We start from the raw sequence: 18,497 nt of genomic DNA, 5'->3' as shown, positions 1-18,497 counted from the left end.
TTCAAACAATAAGGATCCTAGCTGGACAGTACAGAGATAAAAGCATTGTTTCTAATAAAGTAAAAAGTGTGTGGTCACATTAACTAGAAAATATTTTTTTGAACATTTAGCATGTGAACAACGATTGAAAATGTAAGTAAGCGCATGTAAACAGCAAGAAAAACACAATGTTCTGTTTCTGATCAATGTGGTGAAGTTTTATGATTGTGATTTGGTTCTTATATGAGAGGATTGTCAAGTAATTTTACAAATAAGTTGAAATGTTCTTTTAGGTTAGATTAGTCTATGCACATCAGCTGGTAAAATTCAAGCGGCTACTGCCGTAGCAACTGAGCTACCGAACAACTGAGGTGTACTTGGTTAAAATGACAATTTTCACTATGAGTTTAATTTTGTTGAATGATGCTGTCCTTCTTTTTAACAGTGGGAGAGTGTATCTTGGAGGTAAGTTAATGTTAACTTCACAGTGCAACTCAGTTTTAATTAAGTTAGTGAACTTGTGCGTCGATGTGGTGGTAATCTTCCAGTACAGTGCAACCCCATTTTATGCATCTTCTCATTCTATGGAACCCTCAAAAACAACTTTTCAGGAGTTTTCATGCAAGTGTTTGTAAAGTATGGTACTACACACTGTTTGTAATCCAATTTCCAAAATGTAAATTCCAAAACAAAACATCACTGTGAATTGCAAGCTAGCCAGTGACATCACAGGCATCACATGACTCAAATGGACTTTTAAATTATTTGAATTTCATTTCCATTTTTATAGAAGAATACTGAAATTCAAGAGGAAAAAGAGAATGCTAGGAGCATAAAATGACATAATTAATCATTTAACATAATTTCCAGAAAACAGTCAAAAATCCTGTCAAGGTGGATTTTGGATTTAGAGGCAAACTTGAGTGTTCTTTCCATTTTTATGGGTTGCTACAGAGTAGTTTTTGATGTCATCATATTTAGGTGAAAGAGGATTTAGCATTTTCAGCAATTTACTTACAAAGAAAAGAAACTGGCTGTTAATAGTGAAAAAGCTGCAATAAAATTATTGATCACAGATATCATATAAAATATAAAACACTAGCACCACTGCACTGAGCTCAGCTCTCTCACTGATAAAAAAAATATTTTTATAACTAAGGTTTGTGAAATACTATTAATATATTAAAATAAAATGTGACTTTATGGCTAACTGCAAGACTAGTAGTCGTAGATTTTGCAGTTCAATGATTGGTGGGTCTTACGATTATTGTTATCATTAATATTAAAAGGATAAATTGCTACTCACTGTAAAGATGACATGTTGAGTTGCAGACAGGCATGACAAAAATAGTGTTACATATAAGCTTTCAGCCAAAGCCTTCTTCATAGAAGCAAAATGGACACACGTTCATAAACACAGCTCTCCTTCACATGCCTGCTCTCTCTGGCTACTCTGGTCAGAAAACAGCTGAAAGACACTGAGGGATATGAGTGGGGGAAGAGTGATCAGCACTGCCTGATACAGGGACCAAATGATGCAAGGACAGGACTGCCAGGCAAAGCATCAGGTTGTGGGGAAGGGGGAGGGAGGAAGATGGGGAGTGAAAAGGAGAGAAGCAGTGAAGGGGAAAGGCCAGAGAGCAGTTCACAATGAGGGTAAGGGGAGGTGAACTGTGAGGATATTAGAGGACAGAAGGGCGTAAACATCTGGGTGGAGGGTGTGGGGACAATAGGTTACCGTGGGTTGAAACCCAGATGACTTTGGAAGCAGACAATGTGTTATAAGGGTAATCCAGTCTGTATAGCTCAGAAAAGTTGTTGGTGGAGGAGAGGATCCAGGGGGCCTGTGTTGTGAAGCAACCTTTGAAATCAAGAAGGTTATGTTCAGGTTCATGTTGTGCTACAAGATGGACTACCGTACTCTGGATCATAGTTTGGTAGTGGCCATTCAGTCTGATCGACAGCTGGTTGGTTGTCATGCCAATATAAAAGGCCGAGTAACTGAGCAACAACTGCAGCAGAGAGTAACTGAGCAATAACTGCAGCAGAAGTGGTGTATGACATGGCTGCTTTCTCAGGTGGCCTGACATCTGATGGACTAGGATAAGTCCTATTACTTCCTGGAACCCTAATTGTCACTGTTGCCACTACTTCCCCATACACCAACATTCCTTATGCCCAAAGACTTACCACTGATTAACACTGCCTCTCCCAATGGCCTTGAGATTCCTAGATCACTACCTCATTCCTTTTACACCTTACTAACTACATCCTAACATACTACTTCTTTTCCTCTGAAGGGAAGACATACACAAAAGTCTGCAGCACAACCATCGGTACCCACATGGCACCCTCCTATGTGAACATGTTCATGAGTCATCTACAGCAAACCTTCCTAGCCTCTCAAAACCTCAAACCCCATGTTGGTCCAAGTTCATTGATGATATCTTCATGATCTGGACTCAGTGCCAGGACACCCTATCATTATTACTTCACAATCTCAAGAGCTTCTCTCCCATCCACTTCACTTGGTGCTCCTCAACCCAGCATGAAACCTTCCTGGAGATTGACCTCCTCCTCTATCATGACTCTTTCCACATAAAACACATCAACAGCCAACAGTACCTGCATTTTCACAGCCTCCATTCCTTCCACATCAAAAAAATCCCTCCCATACAGTCCAGCCACCACAGGGATGCATATCTGTAGTGATAGGAGCTCCCTTGCCCAGCATGCTGAAAATCTTCACAGACAGGCACTATCCCCCAGACCTAGTCTGCAAACAGTTTCCCTTTCCATATCTCCACACACCACCAATCTTCCCACCACCCCCAAGAACTAGCTACAAAGGAGTATACCCTTCATCACTCAGTACCAGAATGGACTGGAACAACTGAACCACATCATTCAACAGGGCTTTGATGATCTGGCATCATGTCATGTAATTATTGACATCCTACACAAAATCTTCCCACTCCTCCTAAAGTGCAGTATCATCACCAAACCATCTCCATAACATCCTAGGCCATTCCTAAGCCACTTCCAAACCAGACCCCTTACCACAGTGATCATATCCCTGAGGATGATGCAGGAGCAAGACCTGCCCAAGCACTTCTTACTCCAGCCCTGTCACAGAGTTATCCCACCCCACTGGAGGCTGACCCTCCTGTGAAACCAGTCATGCTCAGCATTTTATGTTGGTATAACTACCAACCAACTGTCCAGTGTGAATGTCCACTGTCAAATTGTGGCTAAGTGCAAAGTGGACCACCCTGTGGCACAAAATATAGCTGAACATAACCTGTGTGATTTCAATGCCTGCTTCACAACCTGGGCTATTGGATTCTCCCCTCCATCACCAGCTTTTCTAAGTTGCACAGATGGGAGTTATCCTTACAACACATTCTCTGCTGTCCATTTTTCCCCTTGCCCTCCTCCACAGCTTCCCGACACTATGCTTGGCAGCCATGTCGTGGCACCTCTAGTCTGTACATGCTTCACCAGGCACTGCTGATTCCTCTTCCACCACACACACTGTTATTCTCCCTCCTTCCTTGCCCCACTTGACGTTTTTCAGTTGCATTCTGGCTGAAGCAGCAGAGACAATGTTAATGTGTGTGTGTGTGTGTGTGTGTGTGTGTGTTTTTCTTTTGTGAACAAGGCTTTTGCTGTAAGCATATACATAACAGTCTTTTCATCATGCCTGTCTACAACTCGTTGCTCATCTTCATGGTGAGCAACAGTCTATCCTTTTCATATCATTTTTTATATTCTAACCTGGACTTTCCATTGTTTAATTATTGTTGCCATTTCTTTTATTTCTGGCAGTCATCTATATCTGCTATGTGACCCATTGAACTGTACTTTTCCCTATAACTGGCTTGGTAAATTAGATGAATGTTTGGAGAAAGGAAAGTTCATACCATTTTCAGTAAAACTGTGTCTAGAAAATCACTATCATGTTCAAGTCAGCCTCTGTATTGAGGACAGCTTTATATTTTATAGTGTAATTTTAAAAAATGTGTCAATATTTTAAACATTTCAGGAAAGTGGGATATTACCCAAAATGTTGTAAACTTTGCATTATATAATTATGAGACACAACTGACAACTAGTACCTACCTTCAACAGGAAAAATATCAGTACTGTTGATAGGTGTACGGAAGTACCTCAAGGGTTTCAGAGATGACCGTGCAAAGACATCTAGTGAATAAAACATCTCTCCAAGTTTTGATTCATAATATGTGCCATAGCATAGTTGCAGAATGCAGCACTAGGGGCCAGGCATATCAAAACACACTCTATAATGGTGTGATGCTTTCATTTTGAGTCCTTGAATTTATTAAATGTGAATTCACTAAATGTGAGTTAACTGTGATGATTCAGTGACAGGTTTTTTTCCAACTAGTAAGTAAAAGTTCCTACAGACCAAAAAATTAGTGCATGGTACAACGCATTCTGTGAGACTGGCTGCTTATATGGTGAGAAGAACATGGGTCAGCCGGCACTGTCAGTGCAGAAGGTGGAGAGTATGAGGGAATCATTTGTCAGGAGCCTGAAGAAGTCAATGACACATGTGAGCAGAGAACTGCAGATACTGCAGTCAACTATCCTATGTAGTCTGTGCAAATGTCTGTGTGTAAAACCATGCAATGATTTGCAGTGGTTACTAGAGGAAAAAAGTGTTTCACAAAGTTGATTTTCAATAACAAAGCAACATTGCATGCGTCTAGCAAAGTAAATCATCATAACGGGTGCATTTGGGCACAGAACATCCACATGAGATATTGGACACATTCAAGATTTCCCAAAGCTAAGGTCTTTTGTGTCATACCATTTTCAAAAGTTTATGGACATTCTTCTTTGCAGAGCAAACACTGTGACTCGTTTTCTGTACCTGGATGTGAAGCAGCAATGACTTATGCCACAACTGCAGCAAGACAAAGATTTCATTTTGCACCACACTTACTTTCAGACGTTTGTGTTTAGCTCAGTGACAAACTGCTTCAGCATTGGACGGAACAAACTTCCTGTCATGACCCTCCTCTTCCTCTTATTCAGTGGCCCCCATGGTCACCAGAGTTAACTGGAGTTACGTTAAATATTGTGTGTTTCTGGTTTCACTGCCACTTAATTTGAAAGAGTCACAATGAAGGATAATAAATGGAATCAACAATACCAGCCATCATACAGTAACAGTTCGACTAGTGTATTGATGTTTACCATGTCACAAATGATGCCTGTATTGAGCATTTGTACTCTGATGAGTTGATAGTTGGCTCTCTTCTTTACATATTGTAGCTTTTGGGCAGTCGTTTACCACTGAGGTAATTATGAATAACTCCATACAAAAATACATAACACTAGCTCAGCTTTTGGAAGTTATGGTTCTTTCCACAGGGAGGAGAGAAGGATAAGCTGGAGAATAGAAAGTTACAAAGGAAGTTCGGATCGACAAAAAATCTACTCACCAATCAGCAGCAGGAGAAAATGCATATAAAAGTAATATATATCTATATATAAAATTCGCGTGTGTGTGTGTGTGTGTGTGTGTGTGTGTGTGTGTGTGTGTGTGTGTGTGTGTGTGTGTGTGTGTGTGTGAGCACGCATGTGCAGAGGGAGTGATGTGGATCTAAAATGGCGATAAAACTGCATGCTTCGCTGGGACTCTTATCTGGACTGTCACCTTTAGGAAGCAGCACTCTTACTGACAGAACAAGCAAGGAGCAAATTGATAACCCTCTTGGAGGTACCAGTGAATGGAGTTGCTCTTCTCAGAGGAAGTATAATGTGGGTAATGGCTTAGGCACAGTGTGTGATTTCCTTCAGAAATGTAGTTCCAATTTTCCAGTAATTTTCTCCTGTTTCAGAACCTCCTTAAATGCTCTCCTTACTGAAAGTTTCATAATAGTGTACATGTAGCTCCAGAGTGAATAATTCATTCACCTACATCTTTCCTTAAATTAGTCCTACAGTAATAAGAACTGAGTTGGAGTGTGTATGTTATTTCTGCAGTTTTCAGATGCTGTTCTCGTGGACAGAGCACATCAGTGAGAGCATTTCCTGCAATTCCTTTGTTTCTTGAAAAAAAGGTAACATGTATTTTTCATTGATATTTCTCTGAAGTTATAATCAAAACACAGTTTTAAAAGATTTGCTGCTTTTGTTGGCCAGTCATGTGACCAGTTTGGTTGAGTGAAAAAAAGGGAAAGAGTAGAGAAACCTGTAGCTCATCTCTAACCCTTATTATTTATTCATTATTATGCATTTATGAGGCTTAGTTCCATCTTAATATAAGTTTATCAGTTGAGAAGTGTAAATTTCAGATGCAGAGTTCACCATGGTACATACGAGGGGGGATCCAAAAATAACCGGAATCGTAATGCTGCACATCGTGTGCTTGTAGCAGCAGGTTGTGCCGCATAGGAGCTCTGCTGAGTCATTCTGCCATTCGGCGTTACCCAAGAGTGAGAAGTGTGGCTTCTTTGGCAGTTCTTTGAATGTGTGTACAGTGCAGACGTGACACGAGAAAATGGCTAGTTCTTACAAATAACGTGCGGCAGTGAAGTTTTGTTTCTTGCTCAGCAAGAACGCAGCAGAAACTGTTGCGATGATTCAGAAAGCCTACAAAGACCATGCCCTTAGTAAAACGCAAGTGTACGAATGGTTTTCTTGGTTTAAAATGGGAGAAATGGTGGTTGAAGATCTGCCCCATTCTGGTCGACCTTCAACTGCTTGACGCAAAGACAACATCGACAAAATCTGTGATCTCATCAGTGAAGATCGACGCAGGACAATTGACCAACTCGAGAACTTGTCCGGGTTGTCCTGGAGCTCAATTTAGCGCATCTTGACCATCGATTTGGGGATGTGAAGAGTGGCAGCAAAATTTGTGCTGAAGATTCTTACCGGAAATCAAAGGGATAGTCGCGTTCAAGCCTGTCTTGAAATGAAGGACGCATTCAAAGCTGATCCACATTTTTTTTGACAAAATCATTACAGGTGATGAGTCATGGTGCTATGGGTACGATCCAGAAAGTAAACAACAGTCATCACAATGGAAGTCACCTGGCTCACCTCGACCAAAAAAAGCTTGACAAGTGAAATCGAATGTGAAAACGATGTTGATCTTTATTTAAAAAAAAAAAAATAAAAAAATAAAAAAAAAAAAAAAAAAAATCAAAGGGATCATACACTCTGAATTTGTCCCTGAAAACCAAAAATTCTATTTGTAAGTTATGAAATGGCTTCGCAGAAGTTTGTCATGAAACTGTCCAGCTTTGTGGGATTCTGGCGTGTGGTTCCTGCATCACGACAACACTCCCGCGCACACGGCTCTCAGCATTCGCCAGTTTTTGGCCTCAACAAAGATGACTACCTTGACCCACATGCCCTATTCATCGGATTTAGCACCCTCAGACTTCTTCCTATTCCCGAGGATGAAAAGAAACTTGAGAGGGAAACGTTTTGTGGATGTGGAAGGTGTAAAACGCAATGTCATGAAAGTGCTAGGAGGTATCAAAGAGGATGAATTTAAAAAGTGCTTCGACCACTGGAATGAATGTTTGGACAAGTGTATTAATGCTAATGGAGAGTGCTTTGTAGGAGATTAAGCTTGTATTTGAAAACAATAAAGTACATGCTTTCTAGAAAAAAATTCCAGTTATTTTTGGGTCCCCCCTCGTATACATCATAAATGAGACAAAGACACAGCTTTTTTGCCCCCACCTGAAGACACAGCAATGTTTCCAAAACCGATCATGATTGGCAAATAATATTGTTGTATGACTGGTTATTGTGTGTTTTCTTTGTTCCAACTCTTCAGCGTACGGTCATGGATAGAGACTTTATGAATGTGGTTTTGTGTAAAATTCGGCGAAAGACTGATTAAGTGTTCATCACAGAGTAAATACTTCAAGTGTCACATTTCTTAACACATTGATTAGTTTTTTGCACTAACCAGCAAAACTTCCTTATTGCATTCCTAATGAGTAAAAATGTTCAAAATACTTCAATTTTTTGTGGCCAATGACTATCTGTGTGGTGTGTTACTTTTATTACTTCCTTCCAGACAATTACTTTTACAAAATGATATAAACATATTATGCAATGTTAAATTTAAAACTTCTGAAATAAATATATTGTAAGGAATTCTATCCAATTAAAACAATTGTTAGTGACTGGTTGTTGGATAGCTACATTAAGCTTGGTGGCCCTTTTGCTGCTATGCAAGAGCTATTTATTTTCACTGTACTTGTTGACAATTCCCATATCATTAACAGATGAACTGTGCATGTATAAATAAAGAAATAATAAAATATATGAAAAAAATATATATAAAGGAGAGTAGGCTATGTGCCAGAATTAGCTTTCAATCATTCCTTACACTTAACAAAAATGGTTAAGACATAATTCTAAAACACAGCATGGAAAGAGGGCACTGTGTGCAGAGAAAGAAAACCATTTCCAATCAAGGAGTTGAAGCTACCCCTAGGGGTACCTCACTCAGCTACGCCATATGATTCTTTTAGTAAATTTAAAGTGCAGTTTTTTCACCTCTTTAGCAATTAAAAGCTGACATTACTGATATGTTTAAAAATACTACACTAGTATGGAAATAGTGTTCATCTAAATAAAGGAAGTGTTTTGATCATTATAAATACAAATGTCAGATCATTTACTATGCAATGTACACTTCTAATTATATCCAATAATTAGAACACTATATTAAATATTTCAACATCCTCAATTACTTAGTTTCAATTTTTTTTAAATGTATGCAAAATGAAAATATCATTGCTCCATGACCATAAGCCATTATTATTCTGTCATTATGTAAATGGCATAAGTTTTGCCAATTACCTGTTTCTGTTGCCGCAGTTGTCTGACAACAGGGGGTGGTAACATCTGGAATAGGAGCCGATCACTTTTGCGCTTCTCACTACGTAGTTCCTGTGTCCTCTTTATCAGGGTTTCAGCAAATGTCTGTAATAAATTCATGGAAAAGGTTTCCTTAACTTCCTGATCTTTTATTAGAGATAAAAAGTTTGTCATTTTAGCTAGTATCAATAATGTTTTATTCGTTAAATCAAAATTAGAAAACTGGGAGTGAAAATGTAAAAAACTAAGTTTGGCATAAATAAAAGCTAACATATCAATAGAAATCTTTTTTTTTTCTTTGTTTATAGTTGTTTTCCAATTTAGATAAATTCATAAAAAGTTCCCAGTTTACCAACAATCTGCTGGTAAAAAGTTCTCAATTTATCAACAATCAGCTGGTAAGTTTAAAACAGCCAAATCTATGGTTGCACTGCTGCTGTCAATAATGAATGTAGTATCAACCAATCAACAGCTAATCTGCTGTCTCTAATGGTAGCCAAAAACTCATTGCACTAAGTGTAAAAACGCTCATAATGGAAAAAAAAACTTCTACCGACATATTCCTTTGTCACAATAAAATAAGAGACTTGCTATTCAAAACATTTCGTGCCTTGAACAATAACATATTTCTTAAAGTCAAAGAAAAACGAAATTAACCAAAGAGTTCAGCATGTCACATGAATGACATGTCCTGTTTGGGGTTGTTTTGGGGGGAGGAGACCACACAGCGAGGTCATCGGTCTCACCGGTTTAGGGAAGGAAGTTGGCCATGCCCTTTCCCGGCATTTGCCTGGAGCGATTTAGGGAAATCATGGAAAACCTAAATCAGGATGGCCAGACATGGGATTGAACCATCGTCCTCCCGAATGTGAATCCAGTGAGGAGATGTCCTGAAGCCATATAACGACAGTCAGTTTGATACATGATTACAGATTCATCAACATGTCTGATATCAGTGCATTTTACAGTGATCAGATTGCAGATGCCTGAAGCATGGGACACTCCATCTCCAACATCATGCAGCTGCTGAACTTTCCACACTCCATAGATTTAGGACTCTTTAACTATTTCATTTAAATAATTCTGCTGTCACTCGAGTAAACTACCACTGACAACAATGTTTTGTGAGAAAGGTCACCTTTGGATCCTGTGGATTGTAACAGTAGACACACTAAAATACATAAAACACCTCACCAATCCAATGCTAAACAACAACCTGTGTGCATCCATTTGTTTGTCTTCCGCACTGGCCATACAACCCATAAATTTGGCAATTCAGTCCTACTGAACCTGACTGGGACCCCCTGAGAGACATAGAAATGTCTTGGACCAAACTCTAATCAACAGAGTTGTGAGTAGCAGTGATCTGGATGGATTCCCATTTTGGGTATCACATGAAGTCCATTTCTAAACATTTCATCACTACCATCAAGGAGAGCGAAGGCAGGCTGTAAATGTTACTAGGTAGGTGCAGTATTCAAAACTGGAAGGAAGTATACCCTGAAGACATGATAAAAATTGTGAACTCCTACAAACACTCAGAAAGTGTAGACATCTATGGCATGTTCTGCACACTGCTAAAGAAAATTATTGCAGAATTAGCTCAGCCACTAGCCATAGCAATAATCAAATGTCTATCTTCTGGTGTCTTCGCAGACTTCTTTAAACTGGTGCGCACAGTACCAATATATAAGAAGGGGGATCCATGCGAGGTGTCCAGCTTCAGAGCAATCTCAGTAGTACCAGTACTAGCCAAAGCTACTGAGCCTGTGATGCACTGCCAGGTACTGAATTACGTTGAGGAAAACAACTTATTCCAAAACACACAGCATGGATTCCGCAAAAGGAGATCAACAGTGACAGCCACACTGGACTTATTAAAAATGATCTGACAGAGTTTTGAAGAGAGAGAGAGTGTGGCACTGACACTCTGTGATCTCAGCAAAGCCTTTGACTGCATCTCACACACAACACTAATAGCCAAGTTAAGATGCTATGGTGTTGGAGGTGTTGTTCTATCAACACTCCAGTCTTATTTGGAAAACCGATAGCAGGTAGTATCAGTGCACGAAGCAACTTCTCTTGAACAAAAACTGGTACATGGAGTGCCCCAAGGATCAGTCTTAGGACCTCGCCTATTCCTCATATATGCCAATGATATGAGCTGTAATAGTCAAATGTTGCAGTTTGCAGATGACACTACCCTTATTGCCAAAGGACACACAGCCGCAGAAGCTCTTGGTGCATCAAATTTGATGTTTGAAGAAATAAATGAATGGTTCATCATAAATAAAATGAAGACCAATGAAAGAAAAACCAACATTTGATATGCAGTCTAACCAACATTGAAGAGCAAGAAAACATGGAGACTGTCAGACTACTGGACTTCAAGATTGACAGCAAACTCTCCATGGACGATCACACTGCATATCTATGCACCAAACTTTCTCGTGTGATATACCTCCTGAGGAAGCTGAAGAGGGTAATAACTGACCAGTTTCTCACAATAGTCTGCCATGCACTCTTCCACAGCCACATTAGCCATGAACTATTGTTGTGGAGACACTCCTCAGGCTGCAAAGATATGTTGCTATTACAAAAAAAAGCCATCAGGATCATATCCTCTAGCAAACAACTGGACCACTGTAAGCCTATTTTCACCCGGCTAGGCATAATGACTGTCTTTAGCCAGTATGTGTTTCCTGCCTCATTTATATAAAAGAAAATCAAGGGAACTTCAGCATAAGACAAGAAATACATAATCATGACACTCGCTGTAAGAGGAACATTGAAGTGGCAAGGTGTCGCCTATCAAGTACACAAGACAGCTTTTCAACAGTCACCCGAAAAATGTACAATCAACTGCCTCCAGAAGTGAAATCTCTGCCACCTGATTTATTTCGGAAAAAAATTGCTCAGGACTTGAAACAACATCTACTATATTCCTTGCAAGAGTTTTTCAACAGTGGTTCTAGTGAATGGACAAAATAATAAATATTGTTATGTTTTATACATAACTTGGCCTAAATTTAATCTTCTTTCTGTGTTCTCAGTTAACTGCACATTTAATTTTGTGTTTTACTTAAAGCACATATTTTGCCAAAACGAAACTTTATGTGTGTGATCTACATGGTTTAGTTAACTCAACTGCACTGTTTCAATTCAACAAGGTTGGAAAAGAAGCAACCATGACCACGGAAGACTCAACTTTGTTAAAACAGAGATGCAAAATATCTTAATAAATATATATATATATATCCACAATTTGATACTCATTATGAACAGAAATTTATGAATACCATGCAGTGCACTACAAAATGCTATAACAAGATAAATGAAATGACTATTAATTACACATTAAATTGAGTCATATAAGCTACATGGTATTCATTTTCTAAAACATTGATTGTGTGGATGTTGATATACCTGTGTAAGTGAAGCTTAATACATTCTGCACTCCTAAATTATGTGGCCTTGTATTTATCATACTTAAATGCATTACCTGGATTTTGTTCAGGCGATTAGCCTTCTGTCATTTCTTGTTACATATAATGGAAAAAATATTCATAATTTTGAGAATACAGACACTCATAAAGTACAAAACATTTACACTTTTATATTTTTGTATTAAGACACTGATTTCTTCTTAGAATTAAAATTGTGATATTTAATGAACATGTACAAAATTACACGAAAAGTTATAATAAATGAAAAGCACCAGTCTGCTTTGGTTCTACAATACTACTTTTATTGTGTTAACCACTTTTCAGCTTACAAGGCCATCTTCAGACATGTACTGAGTATTGTTACCAAATAAGTTACAATGTTTGCAAATAACAGTGGAAGAGAAGTAACACGTCTAGACTGAAGCAGAAACATACAGTAAGTAACATCTTTGACAGTGTGGTGGTAATGCAATGAAAAAGTAAAAATTGAACAGTAAATAAATAAAAATGGAGTAGGCAGGAAAAAATTTAACACAAAATAGGAACAGCATGCCTACATAACAGTTTCTCTTAATAAACAATACTAATAAACTAAAATAAAATTAATACTTGACAAGGCTGCATCAAGAGGTATAAAACATGGAGAATTATACACAAACCAGCTAAAAGAAGAAACAATTATCAATGTAACTACAGAATACATAAGGAAGTCAAGCAATATCAGTAAGATAAACAGAAATAAATAAATGCAGGAAAATGGAGATGTTCGAGGGAACATACACTAAACGTAATCTTTGAGAGTGTGGTGGTACTGCATTTTAACATTAACATTACATTCAAAACAGTGGCTATGTAACAGTTTGCATTAAATAAATGAACAAAGTAAAATATGAACAATATTTGATGCATTTGCATTAAATAAATGAACAAAGTAAAATATGAACAATATTTGATGAGACAACTACAAGAAGTGTTAAACATGGACAGTAATACAAGTACCAGTTAAAAGAAAGCCTTAACTATTGAAACTACAGTCTATACAGAATAAAACTGACGGCTTCAATAAAACAAAAGAACTTAATGAATACAGGAAATTGGGAATATGTAGGAACAGACAGTGTGGAAAGTAATGATCAACAGAAATGATTATTTAAAGTTTAGCAGAGTGGAAGTGCTGAGCTGTGTCTGATCATTTAGGATTAGATCTGGACTGTGAGTAAGATGTTTGTTAATTTCCAGCGCTTCCAGCAGGTTGAGTTTATGGCCTTTGTTTGCTAAGTGAAGCACGTGGGGCACTGGCTGGCAGTTGTGAAACTCACTCAGTACATGCTCAGCAAATGTGGAGACAGAATTGTGAAAGCCCCAGCTGCGTTCATATTCAATCAGTTTAGTTGCTATGTCTATAACTGTCTGACCGATGTAAAATTTGTCACAGTCAGAAAAGGTGATTTTGTTTATCCTGCTGTTGGCCATTAACTGGATCTTATCCTTGCTATTAAAAATACACTGGGCTGTCATGTTCTTAACATAGTAGGAAAGCGTATACTTGCAGGCTTTCAGTGCTTTGGCAACAATCTGTGATACCTCACCTAGAAATGGTTGTGTACACTATTTGTTGCAGACAGAAGATGGGGAAGCAGGTGGGGCATAGAGGAGGGGTATAACTTGTCTTATAACTAGTCCACAAACACAGGACGTCATCTACATATCTACACCAGTATTTGATATTTGCACTCAAAAGTTCTGTTTTTAGAAAATTTTGTTCAAAATGGTCCATAAATATTTCAGCCAACTTGTACTACAAGACAACTCAACACATTTTTGAAAAACCTAAACAGTCAACACAAAAATATTCAGTTCACAATGGTGATTTGCAACAAATCCATGAACTTATTAGATCTCACCATTGATGTCAGTACACACACACATTATTTCAAAATTTATAGAAAACTACAACTACAGAAACAGTAATACCTTCTTGCTCACGAATCCTCATATCTCACAAACATGCAGCTTTCCACTCAATGTTACACCATCTCATTTCCATCCCCATGTCCAGAGATGATTTTAAAGCAGAGTTAGATACAATAAAATTTAAAATTTACAGTCCAGCTCTTATTGATCACATCTTGCACAGGAAACAAAAATGGAAAATTATACCCCTCCTCTATGCCTCCCCTGCCCCTCCCCCCTCTGCTTCCTCATCCACTGTCTGCAAGAAATGATGCACTCTACCAGTTCTAGGTGAGGTATCACAGATTGTTCCCAGAGCACTGAAAGCCTGCAAGTATATACTTTCATACTATGTTAAGAACACAACAGCCCAGTGTGTTTTTAATATCAAAGATAAGATACAGTTATTAGCCAACAATGGGGTATACAAAATCACCTGTTCTGACTGTGACAAAGTTTACATCAGTCAGAGAGTTAAACACATATCAACTAAGCTGGCTGAATATGAACGCAGCTGGGGCTTTCAGAATTCTGTCTCCACATTTGCTGAGCATGTACTGAGTGAGTTTCACAACTGCCAGCCAGTGCCCCACGTACTTCACTTAGCAAACAAAGGCCATAAACTCAACCTGCTGGAAGCCCTGGAAATTAACAAACATCTTGCTCACAGTCCAGATCTAATCCTAAATGATCAGACACAGCTCAACACTTCCACTCTGCTAAACTTTATATAATCATTTCTGTTGATCATTACTTTCCACACTGTCTGTTCCTACATATTCCCATTTTCCTGTATTCATTAAGTTCTTTTGTTTTATTGAAGTTGTCAATTTTATTCTGTATAGACTGTAGTTTCAATAGTTAAGGCTTTCTTTTAACTGGTACTTGTATTACTGTCCATGTTTAACACCTCTTGTAGTTGTCTCATCAAATATTGTTCATATTTTACTTTGTTCATTTATTTAATGCAAACTGTTACATAGCCACTGTTTTGAATGTAATGTTAATGTTAAAATGCAGTACCACCACACTCTCAAAGATTACATTTAGTGTATGTTCCCTCAAATGTCTCCATTTTCCTGCATTTATTTATTTCTGTTTATCTTACTGATATTGCTTAAGTTCCTTATGTCTTCTGTAGTTGCATTGATAATTGTTTCTTCTTTTACCTTGTTTGTGTGTAACTCTTCATGTTTTATACCTGTTGATGTAGCCTTGTCAAGTACTAATTTTATTTTATTTTATTAGTTTTGTTTATTAAGAGAAACTGTTATGTATTTCATTGCATTACCACCACACTGTCAAAGATGTTACTTACTGTGTGTTTCTGCTTCAGTCTAGGTGTGTTACTTCTCTTCCACTGTTATTTGCAAACATTGTCACTTCTTTGGTAACAATACTCAGTAAATGTATGAAGATGGGCTTGTAAGCCAAAAAGTGGTAAACACAATAAAATTAATATTGTAGAACAAAAACAAACTGGTGCTTTTAATTTATTATAATGTTGTTCTACCAAGAACCAATGGAAGATTCTGTTAACATGAAGTTATTTATGAGAAACCAAGAAATACTATGTAATCCTTTTCTGATATGTGTTTCCAGATGAGATGTGCAAATAATTTCTGTAGGTGCTCCTACAATATACTTGAATTTTCTGTTATTTGTTTACTGATGTACCCGTTTTACTTTATATTTAATTACAAATATAGTTAAGATCTAGAGGATGGCAACAGTACACCTTATATTAATGTTTCTTAATGTTTAGCATGCAAATGTGTAGAGAAAAAAGTTTTCCTATTAAAAATTCTGCTGTCTGAATAAGAACATGAAAACTATCAAAATCAATTCACAAGTAGTTAACATACAGCTACAGGGCATCCGAGAATTTTGTATATGTCTTCTTTTGCCTATTATAATACATGTTGGCAGGGAGCTTAAAACTGTATGGCAGTTAATGCTTTAGTTTTTAAGACACAACTGTTTACAGCTGCTGCTCATAAAACAAATGAGCAGTTAATAAATGTTTGCATGCATGCATGCTATCTGCTGGTGTGCATGCGTAAATGAAAGACACAAGGAAACCAATGACACAACAAATAAATTCATACTGAGAACCTATCATAAGGCCTTGCCTTGCTCATCAATCTTAATTATTACCCTAACAAAGAGCCATGGATGAATGTAGTATATGACAGAGAGGACTTCAAGACAAAGTCCAGATTAGGAGGCACAAAAATAGAAAACTGCTGGATTTCTATCTTCTGTTCTTCTTCCAAGCACAGAGATAAATTTCTTTTACATGGACACTTCTGATGCCATAATGTAACAGGAATTAATAGTTGTTTTGATTGAGAAGACTGGGAAGTTGGAATCCATGGAGTGAAGAAGAAGTTGGAAGGTTTCTCAGAGTGAAGAGAGGTCGAGGAACAGAGTATGGCTGTAGAAGAATAGAGCTGGCTCACATTGGAGAGTTAAGGAAGGGAAAATTTTGCATGGTGAAGATGAAGGTTACAAAACAGGGAAGCAATAAATGACACAACAAAATAAGGAGATGCAGTAATATAGAATAATAGTGCATAATGCATGGACTGGAAAAACTCATTGAGTCTGAAGTGAATGACAAAAATGAGAGGATCTGAATAGAAAAAAAGGAGCCATGGAGGAGCATCAGCAGAACAATACAAGGGCACGCCAGGGAGGCAGAATGAAAGAACTAGGTGAAGTTTAAAACAGGACAGCTGTAACATTATTGGACATGCCATAGACACGGTTTCTATCTGTTTATTTCAAAGAAGCTCCCACTAAATGGGAGGATGCACATGGCATGCTTTGTAATATAGCTGTTGCAAGTAAGTGTATTGTGATAACCGGCATGCTCTGTAACTAGGCAGTCTATTTTACGCTTTAATATCAATTGGCAATGGCCATTTGCTCAACTGGATGACTGGTTTATTGTGACTGAGAATGCTGTGTAATAGTACCAGTGAAGAATATGTATAACAAGGCAGTTATCATAACTTTCTCTACCCTAGATAAGGTAAGATACAGCTTTATATGAGGAGTGGTGCATGACACAGATTTCCACCGGTATTTGGTGGACTGTTGAACTTCTCGGATACCCCTTACATACATAATCCTTGCTTACTGTCATAAAAACTCAAGTGCAACAAATAAAGAAAAAATAAACTGAAAATCTCAAGACTTTGGAAGCAAGGATTTATTTTTTCACAGCTAAAAGGAGAGTGGGAGGAAGTGAAAGGTATGGAAAATACTAAAACAGAGTTGGGCAAGTCACTCAAGGGACCCCAGGTTGAGAAAGACACAACAACAAAGGTGAGGACAGACAGCAGTCATTCATATGATCTTGCTCTTGAGCTCTCCTCAAGAAGCTTGTGAAGACAAACTTAGAAATGCATAAAATAAGTTTAGCCACACATCAAATTCCCTTGCTGTCAGGAAACTGCTGTAGCTCACCTGTATGGTACGTGTGGCGTTGAGGACAAGCAGAACTATGATGGGTGATATAATAAGCACCAGGACAAGCAAGGTAATAGATAGGCCCTGCTGTCGGCCAGACACCTGCAGATCCTCTGATACCCGCTCGCTGCAGAAATGAAAGCATAGCACATTCTTACTTTCTTTTAAGAACTGGTGCTTTATTACAAAATTTAATAAATGGAAACTCAGAGATGAGTGGAATTAGGGAGTCACAGTCAAAGCTGTAAAATGATAGAGAAGCCTAAGAGCTGTAGAAGAAGGAACATACTAAATTAAGTGAGTAAACTGTGGAATAGGAAGATGAATAGAAGAATAAATTACCATGGAGAAACTGTGTGACTTTTCTCAAGTCCACCATGTTATGATTTAGCTGAAACCCATTTCAATTGTAAAGTACAGCTAACTAATCAATAACTTCAACAAGAAATGCTAGCGTCACCTATGTCAATAAATCATATTCTTTAAAAAATTCAGTGGCCAAGAAATGTCATTGCCGTCAAAGATTATGCAATACACTGGAAAAATGACAGTAGCCACTAGCCAGTTACATAAAGCATATCAAGAAACTTATAGGTGCACGGTAGTATTCTTGTGGGCTGCTTAGATAGACACCGTGTACTTGTCAGTAAGATGTCAAGCAGTGTGAGTGTAGTTACACCATTAGCCCCTGCGAATGCAGATCAGTGAATTATCATTTCATTTTGCTTGTAACATAGAGAAATGGAGCTTAGGTGAAGGAAG

The 18,497-nt window shown here is 38.0% G+C and overlaps 1 protein-coding gene across 1 annotated transcript in view; it reads right to left on the bottom strand.

The window, feature by feature from the left end:
• The window catches only part of LOC124788380, a 381,270-nt gene that overhangs the window by 60,020 nt on the left and 302,753 nt on the right, over window positions 1-18,497 (bottom strand). Inside the window, exons 8-9 of the mRNA XM_047255646.1 lie at window positions 17,733-17,862; window positions 8,842-8,964 (exon numbers count right to left, since the gene is read on the bottom strand). Of these exons, the coding sequence (XP_047111602.1) occupies window positions 8,842-8,964; window positions 17,733-17,862 (253 nt within the window). The remainder of the gene's footprint in view (window positions 1-8,841; window positions 8,965-17,732; window positions 17,863-18,497) is intronic.

This window comes from Schistocerca piceifrons, chromosome 3, assembly GCF_021461385.2.
Source record: "Schistocerca piceifrons isolate TAMUIC-IGC-003096 chromosome 3, iqSchPice1.1, whole genome shotgun sequence".
NCBI classification, from domain to species: Eukaryota; Metazoa; Arthropoda; class Insecta; order Orthoptera; family Acrididae; genus Schistocerca; species Schistocerca piceifrons.
This window is presented reverse-complemented; position numbering and strand designations above follow the sequence as displayed.